General features: G+C 43.1%; 1 protein-coding gene across 6 annotated transcripts in view; it reads left to right on the top strand.

The window, feature by feature from the left end:
• LOC137369088 (multiple C2 and transmembrane domain-containing protein 1-like) overlaps positions 1–21,078 on the top strand; it is an 834,541-nt gene that overhangs the window by 367,323 nt on the left and 446,140 nt on the right. For 5 of the 6 annotated variants that reach the window (XM_068029709.1, XM_068029712.1, XM_068029711.1 and 2 more), the window contains 2 exons: positions 2,060–2,171; positions 10,500–10,538. In XM_068029709.1, coding sequence (XP_067885810.1) covers positions 2,060–2,171; positions 10,500–10,538 — 151 coding nt within the window. The remainder of the gene's footprint in view (positions 1–2,059; positions 2,172–10,499; positions 10,539–21,078) is intronic. The other variant, XM_068029710.1, reaches the window with a different exon arrangement.

Raw genomic sequence — 21,078 nt, 5'->3', positions numbered from 1 at the left:
ACTGCTTTTAAGAACAGAAGCCTAGCAGCACCACATGCTAACCGTACAATGCTGTTTCGCCCTCTGCTGGCAGCGTGGGTGCTGCTTGGCCCAACGCTGTTATCAGATAACTGAGGTGCCCAAGCAAATTTACATTTTGCCCACATCCACTGGAACCCGTTGGTCACAAATCATGACGCTCACACCCAAAAAACAGGGCAAACCAATTTTTAGCCCTTAATCGCTATTCTCTAATTTAATACTGCCAGAGTGTGGTATTCTTTATATTCAGTTGATATCTGCAGGTCCCATAGGTCTAAGACTATATATTTTGCTTATACAACTATTCTAAAAGAGACAAAGTTTCAGACCAAGAAAAGAAGTGTCTAATTTGACACCAATCAAATTCTTGAACATATGTTCCCATATGAGTGATAGTTTTAATGGAGGACTCTGCCTTCTGCCAAGAAAATTACTTGCATAGTTTAAAAACATTGCTATACATAGAATTTGTTAATTAAATTATAGCCTGTATCCCATTTACTGTCCTGTAAATTCAACTGGTTGGCATCCTTCCATCTATGAAAGTGACGGAGACGTAGCAAACAATGCTTTTAGGTGCAGTGTTTTCTCTTGGTGCACCTTTGATGGTTGTGCAGGCCAATCCTTGAGAGGCAGGTTCTGCCACAAGTGCTGCACATGAAGCTGCCAAGTGATGCTGTGACTTATTGTTCTTGACGCTGGCACCTGTTGCCAAGCTGCTGTAGCAACTGGTTGTCCACAGAATGTGTTGCCATTTACTTCTTTCGCCAGCTCGTAACTCCCAAGTGCGATAGTTGACATTTAGGGCCTTCATGTCACATTTACAAGCATCCTTGAAGTGGAGCTTTGGGTGCACCAGTGGTTGTCTGACCCCAGCCACCTCACCATACAGAAGGTCCTTGGCTATGTGACCACCTTCAACTAATTTTGAAAACTGATAAACCTTTATCTGCAGAGTCCAATATTTTTAAACAAGAGTTGATCTAGATTGTCATTCTAGTAATAAGTGAAATCTTTCCACAGGAGTCTGTGGAGCACATATTCCAGTAGTGATCATAATTCATATATGATATATATATCACAGACAAAAGAAAATGTCTTGAGCTATAGCCTGTTGCAGACGTGAGCCTCGCAAATGGAGAATAACCCAAATCTGTTTTTATGAGCTCACAACACAGAATTTTCCATAATTTGGGACAAATTAACAACTTTACTCAGAGGCTGAAGTGAGAAAAGGAAATGTCAATCTTTTTCTGAGTTTGGGGTTAAGACATGTTGTTAGGAGAGGGTAGAGGGAGTTTAAATTTACATCCAATCCCATAATATATCTAAGATACTTAATACACTGAATTCAAAAAGTGGAAAACCTTTGTAGATGTTCCCTGGATGTAGCCATCACTGACAAGGCACCATTCATTACCCATCCCCGGTTCTTCCCTAAAGATGATGGTGGGCTTCCTACTTGAGTCCTTGTGGCGATACTGATCTCACGATGGTGTTAAGTAGGAAATTCCAGATGTTGACCTAGTGTTAATAAAGGAACCATGATATATGTACAAGTCAGGAATGCATGTGACTTTGAGGGAAACTTGGAGATGATGGTATTCCCACAATATTGCTGCTCTTATCCTTCTTGATGTTTTGGTTGCAAGGAAAGGAGGTACTTACAAAATATTCTTGGTAAGGCACTGCAGTGCATCCTGTAGATCACACATACTGCAGCCAGGGGATGGACAATGAGCCCAGTGGCATCTAGTCAACTGACACCATCAAGATATTCCTACAAAGAATATTATTTGGCAAACAATTCAAAATGTATCTCAATACATTACCTGCTAATTTAAATAGGTATCTTTAAAAATTGTGGTAAAATTGCTTTCATGCCACTTTAGCAGATTGTAGAGTGTGCGATCATGTCAAAGAATCATCAATAAAAATGTATTTTATTTATTTAAGTAAGTAGCAGTCCTTCGTCAAGAGTTTTGTCAATTTTGTCAGATTTTATTTATTATAGTGTATTAAACTTTTCCTTCCCCAGACCAACTGAAGTCAGTTTACATCTGCAGGACCCAAGCTACCCTATTCAAATTCTAGGGAGCCTGTTAATGACAGTTACCTTGGTTTACAAAGAAATTCATCCAAGAGAAACCGTAAGTTTATAATTTTATTTTTCAAAATGTGGGAAAATTAAACAAATAGTTTTCTTTACTTGTGACGGTGTTAGCTTTCGTAGAAGTATTTCAGTAAAATGTAAAAGGCCCAGTTGTTTATTGGAGTAAGGGAATCTTTGGGCATCACTGGCAAGGCCAGTATTTATTGCTCATCCCTAATTGCCCTTGAGAAGGTGGTGGTGAGCTGCCTTTTGAACTGCTGCAGTCCTTGGGTGTAGGTACACCAACAGTGCTGTTAGGAAGGGAGTTCCAGGATTTTGACCCAGTGATAGTGAAGGAACAGCAATATAGCTCCAAGTCAGGATGGTGTGTGACATGGAGGGGAACTTGCAGGTAGTGGTGTTTCCATGAGTCTGCTGCCCTTGTTCTTCTAGGTGTTAGAGGTCGTGGGTTTGGAAGGTGCTGTCGAAGGAGCCTTGGTGAGTCGCTGCAGTGCATCTTGTAGGTGGTAAATACTGAAGAAACAGAAGTTGCAAACCTGGCTAGTGACTCACCTCTGCCACCCCACAACAAGAGGACAGCACACCTATAATGAGAGCCATGCAACAACAAAGAATGTCATGGAACAAACATTCAGCATCCTGGACTAACTGTTCACCTGCTGGATCACCTGGAGGGTGCCCTTCCATATTCACCAGATCGTATTCTCAAATTTCTCATAGTCTGCTGAGTCCTCCACAACCTAGCTACTGTGAGGGTGCAGACCTTGCCACTAGGGATTTGGAGGCCATCTCGGGAGAAGGAGGAAGAGAAGGCAGGGAGGTGGCATCAGGAACCACTTTGCTCTGGATGGACTGTCTGTGAGCAGACACTGAGATGCCAGTTCCTCTAAGATGTCATCATAACATCATAGTTGCTCCAGAATTCTCTACCTTTCAATCTATCTGCTACATGTCAGGTCACTGGAGGACAAGGTCGTGGACGAGTTCTGCTGCAGAGGACTCAGATGAGGACTTAGATGAGGCAACATACAGGAGAACGCTGGTGGTCATGTACACTGAGCTGCTTGGTTCATTGGCGGGATAGGATCCTGTCACTATCATGAGGCATGGAGGAGTCTGGCTCACATAGGGCATAGCGCAGAGCTTGGAACCCATCCTTTTCTGCGTGGAAGCGGCGGTCAACTCCATGACAGCACTTGCCGATCCACCCGTGATGCAGCACCTGGTGGCTGATGTTTCAGCTTTCATTGCAGCACAAACAGAAGCCACCCACTGTCTCAGCGCTGCAGTGGAAGTTCAGACTGAGGTCATGAGATCCATGCTTGGTGTGTTATGCAAGCTCAGACTGCTGCCATCATGGCTGCAGATACCAATGTTCAAACGGCTTGCAGACTCATAGCAGTCCAGCAGTCTGTCCTTCAACCGATCACTAGGGTTGCTGACGCTTTGCCCGGGGGGGAGTGGCATTGGCTCTGTTGTGCATAATCCTGCTGTCCTCACTCAGGATGACAGCATTCATGCAGCTTTGCAACCATACATGGGGGAGACGGTGGCATAATGGTTATGTCACTGAACTAGTAATCCAGGGGCCCAGGCCAATACCCTCGGGCGATGATTTCAAATCCCACCACAGCAGCTGTGGAATTTAAATTCAATTAATAAAAATCTGGAATTGAAAGCTAGTTTCAGTAATGGTCATGAAACTATCATCAATTATCGAAAAACCCATCTGGTTCACTAATGTCCTATAGGGAAGGAAATCTGCCGTCCTTACTTGGTCTGGCCTAAATGTGACTCCAGACCTACAGCAATGTGGTTGACTGTAAACTGCTCTCTGAAATGGCCTAACAAGCCACTGAGTTGTCAAGGGCAGTTAGGGATAGCAATAAATGCTGGCATTGCCAGCCACACCCACATCCCATGAACGACTAAAAAGAAGCATTTGTGCACCCCCCCACTGCCAATTTGCCAGTGCCTCCGCTGTTGCCTTTCACGTCATGTAAAGAGACATTCACTGACCTTGACCACCCATATGAGGTCATTGAACTTCTTGCAGCACTGCAGCCAGGTCCTCGCGGCCAGACTCTGGGAATTGACCTCCCTGGCCACCTGCACAAACATTGGGCTAAATCTTATTTCGGCTGCAGGGGGTAGGGATTCCAGCGATGAATCAGAAAGCAGCGGGGGCGGGGGGGTTGGTGGGAGGGAGCGCTGGTGGGTGGAGAATCAACCTCACTTCGGCCATTGGTCCTCTTTAAGGGCAAGATTCTGCCCCAAAAGCTGGCCAATCAGAGGGCTAGCAGCTCAGCAGTCCCAGCAGTGCCAAAGGGAGCAGTGGCCACTGCTGGTACTGCAGTAGACCCAGAGCAGCAGCCATGGACAAGGCCCTGGAATTAAGGTGAGTGGGGTCAAGCTCACCATTAATAATGGCAAGGGAGGGGGGTCTTGCAGTGGCAGTGGACTTGCTGCTGGGTGGGACCCTCCATGTACTACAGGGTGCCTGATCGGGAGGGCCACTTCCCAGTCCACAGAGGCCACCAGCTTTTACTGGGCGGCCTCCCCAAGTTGGCAGAGGGTCTGCCGCCATTGGCAAAGTACCAGTGGTGGCAGGAAGAGGCCCCTAAGTGGCCCTTAAATAGCTACTTAAGCACCTCAATTGGCCTCTGGGTGGAAAGGCCATTATCGACTTTCCCCACCCCTGGTAAAATTCCATGGTGTCAGGAAGGCGATGGGCACGCTCCTCAATGCCTTCCCTCGCCATTTTATGCTCCACTCCACCTCCCAGCCCGTCCCTAGAGGGCTGGTAAAATCCAGCCCATTTTGTCTCTCCCCTTTTCCACCTCCAGGACGTATCAGAAAATCTGGGAGCTCGCTTGCCTGTTGCGCTATTTTATGTGCTTTTACTTCTCTCCAAGTTTTCTGCACACAATCTGCAGCAACTTCAGTACAATGAATGCAGTTCGCCTTTAAGAGGAGCAAACTGCCTTTAAGACAGGTAAGCTAAAACATGTGCTAGCCATACCTGCTGCTGGGTTCCCTTTTGAGGGTGCAGCCATTCAGCAACATTTTTCATCCAACTGCCTGAAAATGGACCTGGATGAATTTTCCCCCATAGCTAGAGATGAACAAGTCAATTTAGCCCATCCAGAGAGATTCTAGCATCCTCCATTAAACGGTTTTCGGGTTTCTGCCTCCACTATGCTATCTGAAAGTTTATTCTACTTCTTATGTGAAGGCGTGTGAAGACTTTTTGTAGGGTGGAACAGTGGCGCAGTGGTTAGCACCGCAGCCTCACAGCTCCAGCGACCTGGGTTTGGTTCTGGCTACTGCCTGTGCAGAGTTTGTAAGTTCTCCCTGTGACCATGTGGTTTTCTGCTGGTTTTCACATCGAACCTACTGTATCATGGGGGTTGATTCAGGTCCCCATTGTCAGATAGTAACAGGCCTATAGCACTATCAAAATTACAGGACTCAATTTACCGCTTCTTTCCCACTCCTGATGCGTAACTTGGCATTTTCTTTAGGGCCTTCATATAGAAGGGCCATCTGACCATCTGTTTCAGGCGCGAAACTATTTATAGTATGCAACTAAGAGTCCTACACCGGTCTAGAACCCTAATGCAATTTTGAGGTACTGGTGGATAGAGAGTGTGCCTATTTTTACTAGGCGTTAAATGGCCTAACCAGCATCTTTAAAGTAATGTTTGCAGGGGCTCCAGAAATAAGTAAGTAAAAGTTTTGTTCATGATATCTGTGAGACAAGGAAGAGTGTGACTACTCCTCCTGTCCCCACAAAATTCTTTCAGCTCTCTCGTGCCCCCTCTCCCGCTTTAACCTGGAACTTCTGGTTTGGCTTTGTGGAGGAACTGCCATAATTTCTGTTTCCCCCCAACCAAACTGGTTAACTGCCTCAGAAGCTGGCTCAATGGCAGTGACAATGTTTAAATGAGGCCTGGCCACCTAAGTCTCATGTAAAAGCTTTTTCCATGCCTGCTTGCTCCAGGTGTATCACTTAACACTGTAGTATATTAGGTTATGCAGAAGTTATGCCTATAGCTTGTCTTAAAGAATGCACTATATATGGTAACAATTAAGCTCGAACCTTATTTTTTAATTTTAAAGACATTTTCGTGAAATGTGGCACAATATTTGGGTATTTATATCTTTAGTTCTCTTACTTTGGGACTGTTTATAACTATTCACCATCTTGTACTCTCGCTGTGTACTATATTTACATAAAGAGGATTTCAAAATGTATGAACAAAATACTGCTGATGCTAGAAATCTAAAATAGAAATAAAGTGCTGAAAATACTCAGCAGGTCTGGCAGCATCTGTGGAGTGAGAAGCAGAGTTAATGTTTCAGGTCTGTGGTCTTCCATCAAAACTGGTTCTGAGAAAGGCCACTGACCTGAAACGTTAAATCTGTTTCTCTCTGCACAGATGCTGCCAGACCTGCTGAGGATTTCCAGCACATTCTGTTTTTTATTTCAAAACGTAATACCTGCTGTCAAGCAACCCTGACAATTAGCTGTATTTTAACGCTTGATGCATCTTCTTTTAAGATTTAGCAGTAAATGTGGTGATGTAGTGCCAATTTTCAATAGATGAGTTTCTGATTCCAGTTACATCCCCAGGGGCTGAGCAGAGAGCAAATGCTCAGGTGTGGTGTGCTGGCCCTCCATAAACACACCAAATTGTCTTGCTTCTTGCCTCAATTTGACCACAAATGTTACTGAGCTATGTAAACATGGAAATAATTGAAACTAAGTCATAGAGTTATAACAGCACAGCAACAGGCCTTCGGCTCATCGTGTCTGTGCCGGCCATCAAGCACCTATCTATTCTCATCCCATTTTCCAGCACTTGGCATGTAGCCTTGTATGCTATGGCGTTTCAAGTGCTCATCTAAATACTTCTTACATGTTGTGACGGTTCCTGCCTCTACCACCCCTTCAGGCAGGGTGTTCCAAATTCCAACCACCCTCTGGGTGAAAATATTTTTCCTCAAATCCCCTCTAAACCTCCTGCCCCTTACCTTAAATCTATGCCCCTGATTATTGACCCCTCTGCTAAGTGAAATAGTTTCTTCCTATCTACCCTATCTATGCCCCTCATAATTTTGCATACCTCAATCAGGTCCTCCTTCAGCCTTCTCTGTCTAAGGAAAACAACCCTAGCCTATCCAGTCTCTCTTCATAGCGGAAATGCTCCAGCCCAGGCAACATCCCGGTGAATATCCTCTGCACCCTGTCCAGTGCAATCACATCCTTCCTATAGTGTGGTGACCAGAACTGTACACAATACTCCAGCTGTGGCCTAACTAGCATTTTATACAGCTCCATAATAACCTCCCTGCTCTTATATGCTGTGCCTCGGCTAATAAAGGCAAGTATCCCATATGTCCTCCTAGCCACCTTATCTACCTGTGCTGCTGCCTTCAGTGATCTATGGACAAGTACACCAAGGTCCCTCTGACCCTCTGTACTTCCTCGGGTCCTACCATCCATTGTATACACCCTTACCTTGTTAGTCCTCCCAAAATGCATCACCTCACACTTCTCAGGATTAAATTCCATTTGCCACTGCTCCGCCCATCTTACCAGCCCATCTATATCATCCTATAATCTAAGGCTTTCCTCCTCACTATTTATGACACCACCAATTTCCGTGTCATCTGCAAACTTACTGATCATACCTCCTAAATTCACGTCTAAGTCATTAATGTACACTACAAACAGCAAGGGTCCCAGCACTGATCCCTGTGGTACTTCCACTCGCAAAAATAACCCTCGACCATCACTCTCTGACTCCTGTCACTAAGCTAATTTTCAATCCAATTTGCCAAATTGCCCTGGATCCCATAGGCTCTTACCTTCTTAACCAATCAAAAAGCTTACTGAAGTCCATTGTACACTACATCAACTGCTTTACCCTCATCTACACATCTGGTCACCTCCTTGATAAATTCAATCAAGTTTGTGAGACACGATCTCCCCCTGACAAAGCTATGCTGACTATCCCTGATTAATCTCTGCCTCTCCAAGTGGAGATTAATCCTGTCCCTCAGAATGTTTTCCAATAGTTTCCCGACCATTGATGTTAGACTCACCGGCCTGTAATTACCTGGTTTATCCCTGCTACCCTTCTTGAATAATGATACCACATTCACTGTCCTCCCGTTCTCTGGTACCTCTCCTGTGGCCAGAGAGGATTTTAAAATTTGTGTCTGAGCCCCTGCTATTTACTCCCTTGCCTCACACAACAGTCTGCGATACATCTCATCTGGGCCTGGGGATTTATCCACTTTTAAGCCCTCCCTTTCAATGCTAATTTGTTCAAGTATATCACAGTCCTCCTCCCTGATCTCTACACCGACATCATCCTTCTCCATCGTGAACACAGATGAAAAGTAATCATTTAAAACATCACCTACGTCCTCTGGCTCCACATACAGATTGCCATTTTGGTCCTTAATGGGCCCTACTCTTTCCTCGGTTATACTCACCCTTAACATACTTACAAAGCACCTTTTGGATTTTCCTTTATCTTGCCCGCCAGTGTTTTTTCATGTCCCCTCTTTGCTATCCTAATTACTTTTTTTAGTACCCCCTACACTTTCTATACTCCTGCAGGGCCTCTGCTGTTTTCAGCACTCTGAATCTGCCATAAACTTCCTTTTTTTCCCCTTATCCAATCCTCTATATCCTTTGACATCCAGGGTTCCCTGGACTTGTTGGTCCTACCCTTCACCTTTACAGGAACACGTTGGCCCTGAACTCTCACTATTTCACCTAGTTAAGCTTCATCAGTCCTCACATAGCAACCCCAGATATGCATTCCAGTAGGGGTTTCTGGATAGTGAGCAGGAGCCTTTCATCTTATTTTTAGCTTCCCTGGTGCAGGGGCATTGGGGCCAATTTTAACTTGCTTTAACAAGGTGATAATGCCTTGAAATTGGGGTCAATAGACTTACCGTCCCATTAAGACCAATGGTCCAGCTGCTGCCATTGTTAAAAAGCCCTAATGCTGGTTGGCTTAATCTTTTTTCAGGCAGAGCACCCCTTTAATATGCAAATTTGAGTCCTATGACATACAAATGACCCTGATTGCCAATTTAGGATGGAACTGGGTGGAACATATGCCGTGCATTCTCTGACCAGTTTTGCTGGCGGTACAGCCGAAGAGGACCAAAAGGACTAGTTTTAAATTATCTTTATCTTTATGTGGCTAGGAGGAGTTGGAGTGATCCCCTAGACCCCATTAAAATTATATGGGCTGCTGCCACTTCAGGAATTCTCATCCCTCTCCCAGGAGTTACTCCTTGCAGCTGTCTGGGTGGCCTCTGGGATCAATCCAGCAAACTGCATTGGGACATTGTGGCAGACAATACATCCAATCTATTTATATGAGCCCAAGCATTGAGAACTGCGCCACTAGGAAAGGTTCCGAAGAAGGGTCACTGACCTGAAACGTTAACTCTGCTTCTCTCTCCACAGATGCTGCCAGACCTGCTGAGTATTTCCAGCATTTCTTGTTTTTATTTGATGGTTCTGCATATGCTTGGACACAGTGTAGTGTTCTCTTCCAGTAATTCGGAATTTAAATGTTTAAAGAGTTGGGGAAAATCTTGCTCTGTAAACATTTAAATTGAGTTTGAGTAAATTAAAGAAAGTGCTCAAGAGCTCCAGTGGATCAATTAAACCTTAAACCAGGTTTGGCAATGTGTTAGATTTCAATGCTATGCAATGTCAAACTGAAGTGGTGTGAGACTACCAACTTGAGAGAGTCTCATTCTTCTTCACTCCAGAGTTAGCTGAGGCATAGTCTTTACTCACAACAACACTAAACATGCAGTGTAAATGCACCACTAGATAGAATTGTTTATATAGTAGTGTCAACTTTTAATTTCCCAAACTTCTTATAGTTTAGGTTAATCATCTGTTTTTTCCCCCTCAGATCTTGATTCTGTTATGCAGCAAGTTCAGTAGGCAATTTCTCCATTGGACATGGATTATTAGGAAATACAACATTCTTGACTATAATAAAACTTTTAAAATATCAAATAAGTGTAGATGTATGCTCTAAATTCCTTGAAAAATGGGCATTTCAGTTGTTGAATCAGGTTAGGCCTCTCATTGAGCTGTTGCACTCTTCATTCAATTTTGCTTGGTTACTTAGCCTTCTATCTGCACAAAGTCCAATATATAATACTAAACCTGTCACCATCTGCTTCCAAACCCCACCCCCACCACCTCGGCCCCGTTTTCTCAAGTGGCAGCAGTACTTCCCATAAGATTAATTATAGATCTATAATGATTAACATTGCAGCTCAGTGGTGTTTAAATGTTCTGTCCTCTCCACAGAATATGATTTTGAGAAGGAATTGGACACCATCCTGCAAGGTAATAGCTAGTCTGATAATTGTTTGAAAAGCAAAATGGGAAGAAATAAAAGCTGCCTTGTAACTTGCAAATTTATGTTTTAAAGTTGTGATGTGTTTACCACAGGATCTTTTTCCTTCTCATGAAGCAAACAACTATCATCAAATTGTTTTTATGCATATAGTTTTGATCAATAGTATATACTTCTGCATAAAGAAACATTTTTAACATTCATTTTGCCACTGTGCATAATAGTAGAAGTCTCTAGATCAGTATTGTGGAAACATGATGAAAGTCAGTCTATGCTTCCAGTGGATATTGCCCACATTACATTTGTTCGCACAACCTAATCCTCAATCTTAGAAAGAAACTAGACAACAGATTTTGTTCTGATTTTTAACATAGAACAGGCCTGCATTGCCAATAATGGTTTCACTTTTTTCTTAACTGTCAGCAGATATTAGATAGTTATATATTTTAATTTAGAAGGGTAGTGTAGTATATTGTAATATCTTTGGTAGACTGCCCTCTCTGTTGGGAGGTGTAAACAAAGCTTTCAATATGGCTGCTCCCAGTTAAGACCTCATATTAGTTTTATTCTGAACACACAACAGAAACATGGCGACAAGAGGATGGGATTGATTTTTTTTTTACATCTCATTCGAGAGATTACAGTTTGAAGGCACTCTGACACACTCTTTGGAACTCCCAAAGTCAATTTTGAGGAAATTTGAGTGATTTGAAAGATTGCTTCATGTGTCTGCAATTCGTGATCAGCTGAAACTCAGTGAGTATTTAATTTTTTAAAAATGGCACTGCAGACATATTTTGGGAAAATGAGGGAATTCAAACCTGACAAAGAGGACTGGTGTAATTATGAATGAAGGTTACACATTTGGCTTAAAGTTAACAAAATCGGAGATCAGGATAAAGGGAATGTTTTCCTCACCATGATGGGGCTGGATGGGTTTGATGTAGTTTTTAACCAGTATTGCCCACGAGACCCCAGTACTTTGGACTATTCTGAAATAAATGAGATTTTGGACTCATATTATGGCTCAACTAAGAATGAAATTGCACTGCAAATTGCATTTTGTGGCAGGAAGAAGTGAGTCTATTGCAGATTATATTCTTGAATTAAAGAATCTTTCTTGTGCTTATGGTGCCAATTTAGAAGATAACCTTAGAGACACGTTCATTGGAGGTCGAAAGAACAGGAAAGTCCAGGCCAAGCTTTTGTGTAAAGGCAATAAGCTGATGTGGAAGGAGGCCTGCAATGAGGCCATAGCCATGGAAATAGCAGGAAGAGGTAGCTGCAGATTGCAAGGAAGTTCTTTTCCTGAGCTGGCAGGGGAACTCCACCGGATTTCAGCAGGAACCAGGCAGCGAAGTTCACAGACTCAGAGTCAGAAATTTAGATGCTATCATTGCCATGGTAACTACCAGCCATTCAAATGCTCCTATTTCCAGTCAAAGTGCTATGCCTGTGGGAAAGTCGGTCATATCCAGACAGCATGCATGAGTAGAGGAAACCGTAATGCTCCAGGTCGCGGAAAAGCTCCAGTTCACAGCGATGCACCAGGTCAAGGTTGTGGTAGACCTAAAGCTAGTTCAGGAGCCTGGAAGTCCTCAATTGCACACATGATAAATATGGAAATAGAAGTTGATGTTATCAAGTAGGAAGATCAAGAGTTGTACTCAGTCAGAAAGCAAGAAAAACAGCACGTGGAAGATGACAGGAAAAAGACTAAAGATATAATTCCAATGCCCACAGTGAAAATGAACGTCAGAGAGTCACAACTTACCTTCATTGCAGCGGTGTCTATTATCTCGGAAAGAAAGTACAAGAATTTCCTAAGTCACAGTCCCTTATCAAAAACTGGTGTGAAACTGATCAGTTATTCTAATAACAGCATTTCAGTACCAGGTGAAGTGAGTCTTAAGGTGGAATACAGTGATGCATCCTATTACTGGCCATTGGTAGTAGTAGGAGGGAACAAAGTCTCTCTGGTGGGAAGAAATTGGCTTAACAACATACATTCAAACTGGGCTGAGTTATTTAATGTAGGGATCAGTAAGAGTATGTCTGACATTAAGGAAATGAAGACTGATTAATTTTAGTTCATGAGTTACGATAAATTACTTTACATACATAAATGACATGCTAGTGTCTGCCAGAGAAAGTTCTGAAGAAACTCGCCATGATGTGCTGCTCAGTAAAGTACTCAATTATGTCATGTATGGCAGGTCTACAAAGTGTTTTGATGAGAAATTGCAAGTGTATTTCACGCAAAGATCAAGGCTGTCTCCCATGGGGTTTAAGAGTCATTAGTCTACCAAGGTTTATGGAGAGATTGTTAGAGGAACTTCATCAAGAGCATACAGAAATAGTCCGTATCAAAGCAGCAACAAGAAACTATTTTTGGTATCTAAATGTACATAGAGATTTGAAGAGTTGGTGAAAATTTGTGAAGTGTGTCTCAGAATGAGGAATGATCTAACCAAAGTTCCTTTTCTTCCATGGTCAAACACAAGGGGTTGGAATTTTCCAAGCCCAGAATGTCGGGCTTGGTGGCTGGGGGTGGGGGGGGGGGGTTGCGCAGAAGATCGTTCTGGCATAGATCCGCCATGGAGGTTGACGGCAGGAAGGTCCAGCCTGATCCTCCCGGTGGCGGGGAGGCTCTGTAGCAGCCCCCCCCACCGCTGAGCGACGGTACTCAATTTCAATATTTAAATCAATGACATGAATAAATTTAAATGAACTTACCCGCAATCTTCTGGACCCGCCGTGGTCCTCAGTGCAGTGGCCGGCACTCCGTACCTTCAATTCCCCATCTGGGGAAAGCTGGCATGACATTGGTGGGGAGGGGGGGAGGAGTTAAGATTTCCAGTGCGGGTGGTGGTGGCAGACGGGGTCAAATAAATGTAATGAGTGTAGGGGATGGTGAGAAGGGGTGAAATTTAAACTTTGTGTAGTCTGGCGGTGGGGGGGTCCGTCATATTTAAAAGGTAAGTGTTTTGGGGGAAGGGCAAATAGTTAATGTAATTCTTATTGGGGGTGGGAAAGGGGGTGTTAGAATTTTATTTAATAAGTTTTTGGGGGGGGAGGGATGTTTCTTTAAAAATTTAAATTTGCCGGCAGGGCTGGCTGCCCTTTAAAAATGGTGCCAGCGACTGCGCACCTGGAGTTGATGCCATTGCCGCATCAGACAGCCCGCCCCCTCCACGTGATTTGGGGGGCTGACAGGCTGCACTGGCTATTTAAATGAACCGCTGTGCTGGAAATTGTGGCAGCTCTAATGGCAGCCTGCCATTTTTAGAGCCCGCTGCTAAGAGGGCTTTTAAAATCCAGCCCAAGAAAACCAAGGGAACAAGTACATGTTGTCATCAGAGTTTTTGTTATTGAAAGCTGAGAGTTCTGTGTACTTTTAAAAGACTGAGAAAAAAGGACTTTCTGAGACCATTGAATGCTAAACTGGGTGGGGCAAAGACTCCAAGGCAATTTGTATCCAAGCAACTCGGCAGAGGAAAATTTATGTCTGTCTTGTGATTTCACTGTTGAAAATATAGTTTCACTTTTGGGTTCAGTTGCTGCTAGAGACGTAGCAGGAAGACAGCCCAGAAACTCTTTCTCTTGAAAATATTACCTGGATCAAGTGAAATTCTAATTTCTTCATGAAGTTAAAAGAACTTTGAAGGAGTTGCAAATCTAAAGTATGGGAGCTAAAACCCTTGTTGCTGTTTATGCCTGAAGAGAGAGAAAAGACCCAAGAAAAAGGAGTTGCTATACTCTGTGTAGGAGCACTGCACTACAGAGAGAAAGCCCCTGCATTTTAAAGGTAATGGATTTCTACTGCCTCCAGTCTCAAGAATCCCTGTCTCAAGAGTGATTCCTGTTACTCCTGTTTTGTTTTTGGGAGATCTTGAAATCTCAAGAAAGTTTCTTCTGTTAGACTGCTACTTCAAAATTTAAGTAGACTTGTTGCTACACCTTAAGCTGAAAGATCTGTGTGATGCCTGCTAAGGACGAATTTGCCTTGAATGCCTACCCATCACAGACTGTTTATCAAATTCGACTGGAGAGACTTTGAGTGGCATCTGACTCTGGGACACCTCGCCGATCCAGAAATATCCTACTGGAAGTTACAACTCAGTTATTTTATTATTCCTAAGAAACCATTGTAAAATCAATACATCCATTTTCCCGGGTTAACCATTTTGTTTTTGAATGTATATGTGTGTGTGCATGAGGGTTAGGACGAGTAAGAAGTTATAAAATCTTTTCATACATATAGTTTTATCTCATTATCATTTAAAATTGGTTTATTAGTAAATAGTTAATTGTTTGTTTAAAGAAACCTGGTCTGGTGTGCTTTTATTGTGGGGGATAAATAGTGTTTAATTTGGCTAATTTCCAGTAGGTGGGAAATTTTACTAATATGCTGTGACCTGTGGAGTAGTGGGACTGAATTAACAGTGCATTATTCCCGCCTTGGTCGTAGCAGTGTCGATTTCTTTGAAGTGGAAGGTAAAGAGTATTTTGTTTTGATCAATGGCTATAGCAAATGGATAAATGTTGAGTTTATGTCCAATACGACAAGTGCCAAAACTATTGAGGTTTTGAGAAGTTGGTTTGAATTTATGGGTTGCCAGAAGTGTTGGTGTCTGTTACGACCCAGTGAGAAAGAGGTCTAGGGTTCCCTTTCAGTCTTCACATGGTCTTAGCATAACAGGGTTTAATTTTTAACACACTGTGTTTTTAGCTCCCCGTTGGTGAATCCTTTTTCACCACTTTCCAATTATAAGGCAAAGAAACCAGCACAAACACGTTTTCTTTGGTTTAAAGAAGAAACTTTGAAATTTATTAAACTTGAACTTAGACTCTAATTTGGTTGATGCCTACGGGTACATGACGTGCCCACGTTAGCATGCATATGCGATACACACATGCAAATAGAGACAGGAAAGAACAGAAGAAAAATAAAGTGTAAAAGTTTGAGGCAATATCTGGAGAGCTTCTGTTACAGTTCTTCAAGCTCACTGTAGAGTCCTTGATTGTCACTAGTTCTTGCTTTTTGTTGGGGTCCAGTATTCTTCATAAACCTTGTTCACTGTAGGAGACTGTTTTCTCTTGGGGTTCATGTGTCTTCAGTGGATTCAGAGGCGTGTGAGAAAGAGATGGGAGCAGACAAGAGAGGGGATCTCAATCCAGGAGCAAACAAACACTTTGAGTTCAAACTGTACAATTCAGAAAAACCCAGGTTGCTGAGCAGGTTAGTCATGTGACTAACTGGTCTGACCACGTCTTGGATTGTATCACCTTAGCAGTCTCTGGAATGTTTCTTTTACACACAATACCTGGCGATCAAGGTCCATTGTCGGTTGAATTTGACAGGGAATGCTCCTTTGTCCTTCCAAGCACTATCTGTTAATATGCAAATGTCTTTCCAGCCATGGCTGATCTGCTTAACAAGTCCTTTCTTCACTCCAGTAACAGTTTAAAATCAATGTTCAGGACAAAATTAATGTGCCTCATTCTTGGCAGATGAGGGCCTAGCACGAGTGTGTCAGATAATGATCCACAGTTTGTCAGAAATGTTTCTGAGTAAGAATGGTGTCAAACGTATTCTAATACCACCATATCACCCGGGATCAAATGGTGCTGCAGAAAGAAATGTACAAGTTGTGAAGAGGTCTTTGTGGAGGTATTTGCTAGGTGACAAGCTATGCAGTAATTTCCATTTTTCTCTTTGACACAGGCTAGACAATTTTCTATTCTCTTACGGAAGCACCCCACAGTCTACAATAGGTTTCTCACCTTACGAGTTAGTGTTTAAACATGCTCCCTAGGACAAGGTTTAGTTTGCTTGAGCCTGATGTCAATAGCAAAGTAAGAAAAAAGCAAGACAGAGTGAGGATTCGTCATGATATTCGAGGCATGAAACTTAAAGAGTTCAGTGCAGGTCTGAAGATAATGATGAAAAACCACTGAGGTGATGAAGAGAAAATGTGTTTGGAGTTGTTGTAAAAAGGCTAGGTATATTCACATATCTATTGATGATTGGAGAGAGATACTGTCAGTATAGTATCATGGTGATCATTTGTTTGAAACAGGAAATCTGACAAAAGGAGAGCATGAGAAACCTCCTGTAGTCCAAATTCCTACAGTCCCAAGTGAAAGTCAGAATGAAAGTGACAGTCACAAAGAAACTGAAAGTTTTCCAGTATCACAGAATCCACTGTTGACTAAAGTGAGTCAGAGCCTTTGATTAAGACAAATCAATCAAATTCACAGTCCCAACTGTTAAGTGGAATTGGTAGTCAAAGTGAAAGTTCAGCGTCGACACTGTCTGAGATATTGGGAGAGCAGGGTCAAGGTAATAGAAATGGAAGAAGGTATGCAGACAGAAAAAGAAAGAAGCCAGATAGATTAATTGAAATTATGTAGGAAGGAAGAAGAAATAAGTTGTTCTTTTCATTACTTTTTGTCAATAATGATATTTTTGTTAAAGACACACTTTAACAAAAGTGTGAAGGAAAAACAATTTTTCAACATGTAAATTACTCTGGAAATAGTGGTTTTATATGTTTTCATTGTGATTACAGTAATAACAGGCATGCGACCCAATCCAACTTGTATTTTTATTGTATTCTGGGAAATTATGTACCTGCATCATTTTACTCCATAAGTTGTTTTTTTAAAGTGGGGAAAGAGTGTAATATATTGTAATATCGTTTGTATACGACCCACTCTGCTGCCCTCTCTGTTGGGAGGTGTAAATAAAGTTTTCAACATGACTTCTCCCAGTTAAGATCTCATGTTAGTCACTGTGTTCAGGAGAGTAAACAAGCCTTCTTGGATTAGATGGTGCATGTGTCCCACCTTTGGGACTGGATTTTTAGCCTCCGCTGTAGGCAGGAATGGAGACAGGCGAGTATGGAATTTCATGCCACTGGCCTGCATGCCAGTTGCCCAGCTCCGTCCCACCCATGGGCTATTTTCCCAGAGGCAGGATGGGGGAAGGGGGTGACAGCAGGGTAACCCGCCCGCAAGCAGCAGTGAGCCAATAGAGGCTGCTAATGGCCACTTAAGGCCAATTGTTGGAGGCCAACTGGGATTTTCCAGTCGGCCTTCAGGTTCTCGCAAGCAGTGGGGAACAGTACAGCTGCTGGAGGTGGCCTCACGGTGGCAGACCAGGGGTCCAGCACTCCAGGCAGGCAGGCAGGCTTAGAGGCCCTCCCTGCCTGTCTGGATTCAGCAGCAGCCACAGGCTGCCTGGTGGAGGGGCTCCCCCTAAAGGGGTAGCCCAACTGTTTAATTCTGTTCCACACAAGTCTGTAAGATCCCAGGATTTTGAATATGCTGTCTTTCTCAGTGAACTGATGCCCTCCTGTCTTTTTCAGGTATGTTTTCAACTCCGTCAATGAGCAAACGTGTTGCTTAAAATCTAAATTGGTCCAATTTGTGCCAGTTTTGGTCCATTTGGATTTGGAAACTCTTTGTGGTGCTCCTCTGTGATTGTGTCTACTCCATGAACCCCACTTTGACTGGACTCAATTAAAATTATTGAAGGAATCTTTGGAACAAACAAATTTGATGTATTTGATTCAGTGTTTGCAAATGAATTTTGTTCAAAAGTATACAGTTTATTCAATCTGATATGTAAAATGGTGACATTTAATTTATGGCACAGCAATGATAGATGGGTAGAGGAACAAGAGGCGAGAAATTGCCCCTGGGCAGTTGTGCAAAATGAATAGTGAATTGGCAGCCTGTTTTACATTCCAGTAAAATTGGGTGGACTGTAAAACAGGCTACAGATTAATTTTCACCTATTTTACACTCTCACTGAAGATGAATTTCACCCATCAGAAGTTCAAAGCATGGTTTGGTATCATTCTATGTTTTTCCTGAAGTTGGATGAAATATCAATTTTCCATTCCAGTGCCATTACCCCACCTGGCACCTCTTTTTACTCTACTCCACTTTTAGAACTGGGTAAATCTATAACGCACATCATTGGGTCTTGAGGGTCAATTTTAACTGCTGAGCAGGAGCACAGCCAAGCCAGTAGCATCTAGTCGGGTTCGGGTTGGGTAGCCAGGTTTTAACTGCCATCATAAATCTGGGGATCTGATCCCAGCACAAGGGGCCGGATTTTCAAAATGGGGTCAGGAACCCAACACCTGGATAATTTTAGGATCCTGCTCCTGCACCTCAACTGCATCTCTCATGTGACGCTATTTTGAAATGTATTTGGGCAGAAGCACCAAGCATCTCCAAGAGGTGGGAGCTGCCTGCAGAGCGCGAGTGGCAAAAGCAGAAGGCAGCCATGAGGGGGCCTGCTGCTGCCTTGCCGAAGAGAGTAGGCTGCTCCTTAGAGGGACATCAGCATAAAACAATAAGATGGTGTTCCAGCTTCCAAAACTGAGGAAGTGTGCATGACCAGACGCAAGATCTGAGAGCCCCATAATTTTCATACTCAGAAAAAAAGTTTCCCTTCGTCTTGCTGTGAATCCGACAGCTGTGCAGTAACGTGCACCAGACTGTTCGGGTTCACCAGAATCCAATTTGAAAATGGTAATTCCAACCTCCCTGGCCCCTTAGAAAGCTCCTCTCAGAGCTTAAGGGTCTGTTAATTGGAGGCGAGTGGTTTCCCTGTTCCCTCCCTCCCAGCCCCCACTTTAAAAATTGTAGACTGTCTCCAAGACATTGGGATCCAGAGACACCCTCCTGGGCCACGCTTTTTAAATTGCCTCCCCACCTAGTCCTGACCCCACTGGCATTTAAAAATCCAGCCCAAGGTATCTGCTCTGGTAGGGGAACCCCTGTCAGGGGGGATGGGGCAGGGGAGGCCCAATGTTCCCTTGTGTGCCACAATGGAGTATTCCTGGTGCTCATGATCCATGAGGAAGACTGTTTTAAAACAAATGTTAAACCTCACCTGACTGGGGTTCTTCTGGCCCTGGCTGCTGTTACGGCAGGTTTTGCCTGTCAGTGAAGCCATCACTGCTTGTCTGCTCGGGCCTCAGATTAGAATAGCTGTAAGAGGTTCTGTTCCCGTACCCCCTTACTACAGTTCTTGGACTTTGGGAATTACAAGAACAAAATTGCACATGAAACAGGGTTAGGCTGAACCACAAATTTGTTTATTTAAAAAAAACAAAAACCCTCCTAACATCCTGTTACAAAGACCTCTAAACTAATTTAAAAGACAAGTTAAAATGAAAAGTAAAAAGAGAAAAATCGGAAAGATTGTGTAAAAAGGGATTTGGAATGATGGATGCAAATGTATAGACTGTTTAAAGAAAGACTTTAAAGAAATGTAAGATTTGACTGGAACCTACAATATACTCATCATGGCAGAAGATTCATCGGAAGTAATATCTCTATTATTGACCAACCGTGTGGGTGATTGTAAGTTTTTCAGTCAAATCTTGAAGGGGTTTGTACTGCAGGGGCTGCAGTCAGAAGAAGGGTCAAAGTTTGTCGTCTTGACTCAGGACCTACAATCAACACCAGGACTAACCGGACGTGTGGGTGATTCTAAGTGTTTTCAGCCGAATCGTAGTGATATTGGTCTGAGGGATTGGGACAAAAGCATAGTGTTTTTGCCCGTAGTTGTGTTCAGCCAATTCGTAGTGATATTGGTCTGAATCTTGGCCCTTCTTCCGACTGCAACCCCCTTCAAGATTTGACTGAAAAATTTACAATCACCTACACGGCTGGTCATTACCACTGTTGATTGTAGGCCTGGACCTGAGATGACCAGTCCCCATCCTTCTTCACATAACCCTTCGATCTTGTCCTTTTTATGATGATCCTTATCGAAATATCATGAACAATCCTGCTGGATGGTCAGTGCTTAGCACATTTTAATCTTTTTTCTCTGTTACCTGCCTGGTCCAGACAGATCCATTTAGTGCTAATATTATTTCCCTGACTGAGAACAATGAACTCCATCAAGGTGAGGTAACCCAGGCTCCAGAGCCAATATCCATGAAAGAGGTTTATCTTCTGTCTCAACAGGAGTAAATGCTGTGCTCTGGGGCCAGTTAGCTGCAACAATGGCCTCCCCAATTACTTAAAATGACGGCAGTTATCCTGTGTCACTGTGATGATAATGTCCCAAATTCCAGTCCTTTAACAGTATCAGTTCTGTTGTGATGTGTAAAAATTGACTCATCGGAATGCAGCCTGCCTCTGTGTGCTTTGTGTTGAGGTTTGGCTCTTATTCACAGTACTAGTGTCCGTGTGGGTTGGGGTTCCTTCCCTATACTCCACAAAGTCCAGATTTCAAGTCCAATTGTGGGGAGGAGGAATTCCGATCCCACATAGCAAATTGGATTCCAATGACATATTTGGAGACTGACCTACATATTTAAAGAGGACCCTAACAACTTGGGCTGGTACCCTTGCCACCTGCAATTTAAAATTGCAGTTGACCAGTTTGGGACGACTGATTTGCAGGGTGTCAGCTTTGCTAAATTCGGACAATGGTCTTTGAATTAGAAGGTTGCGCTTTCAATTCTACACTAGGGTTAAAGTACCTAATCTAGT

The sequence above is a fragment of the Heterodontus francisci genome, chromosome 4, assembly GCF_036365525.1.
Source record: "Heterodontus francisci isolate sHetFra1 chromosome 4, sHetFra1.hap1, whole genome shotgun sequence".
Lineage (NCBI taxonomy): Eukaryota > Metazoa > Chordata > Chondrichthyes > Heterodontiformes > Heterodontidae > Heterodontus > Heterodontus francisci.
Note: the sequence above shows the minus strand (reverse complement) of the source record. Positions and strands in the feature narration are given on the sequence as shown.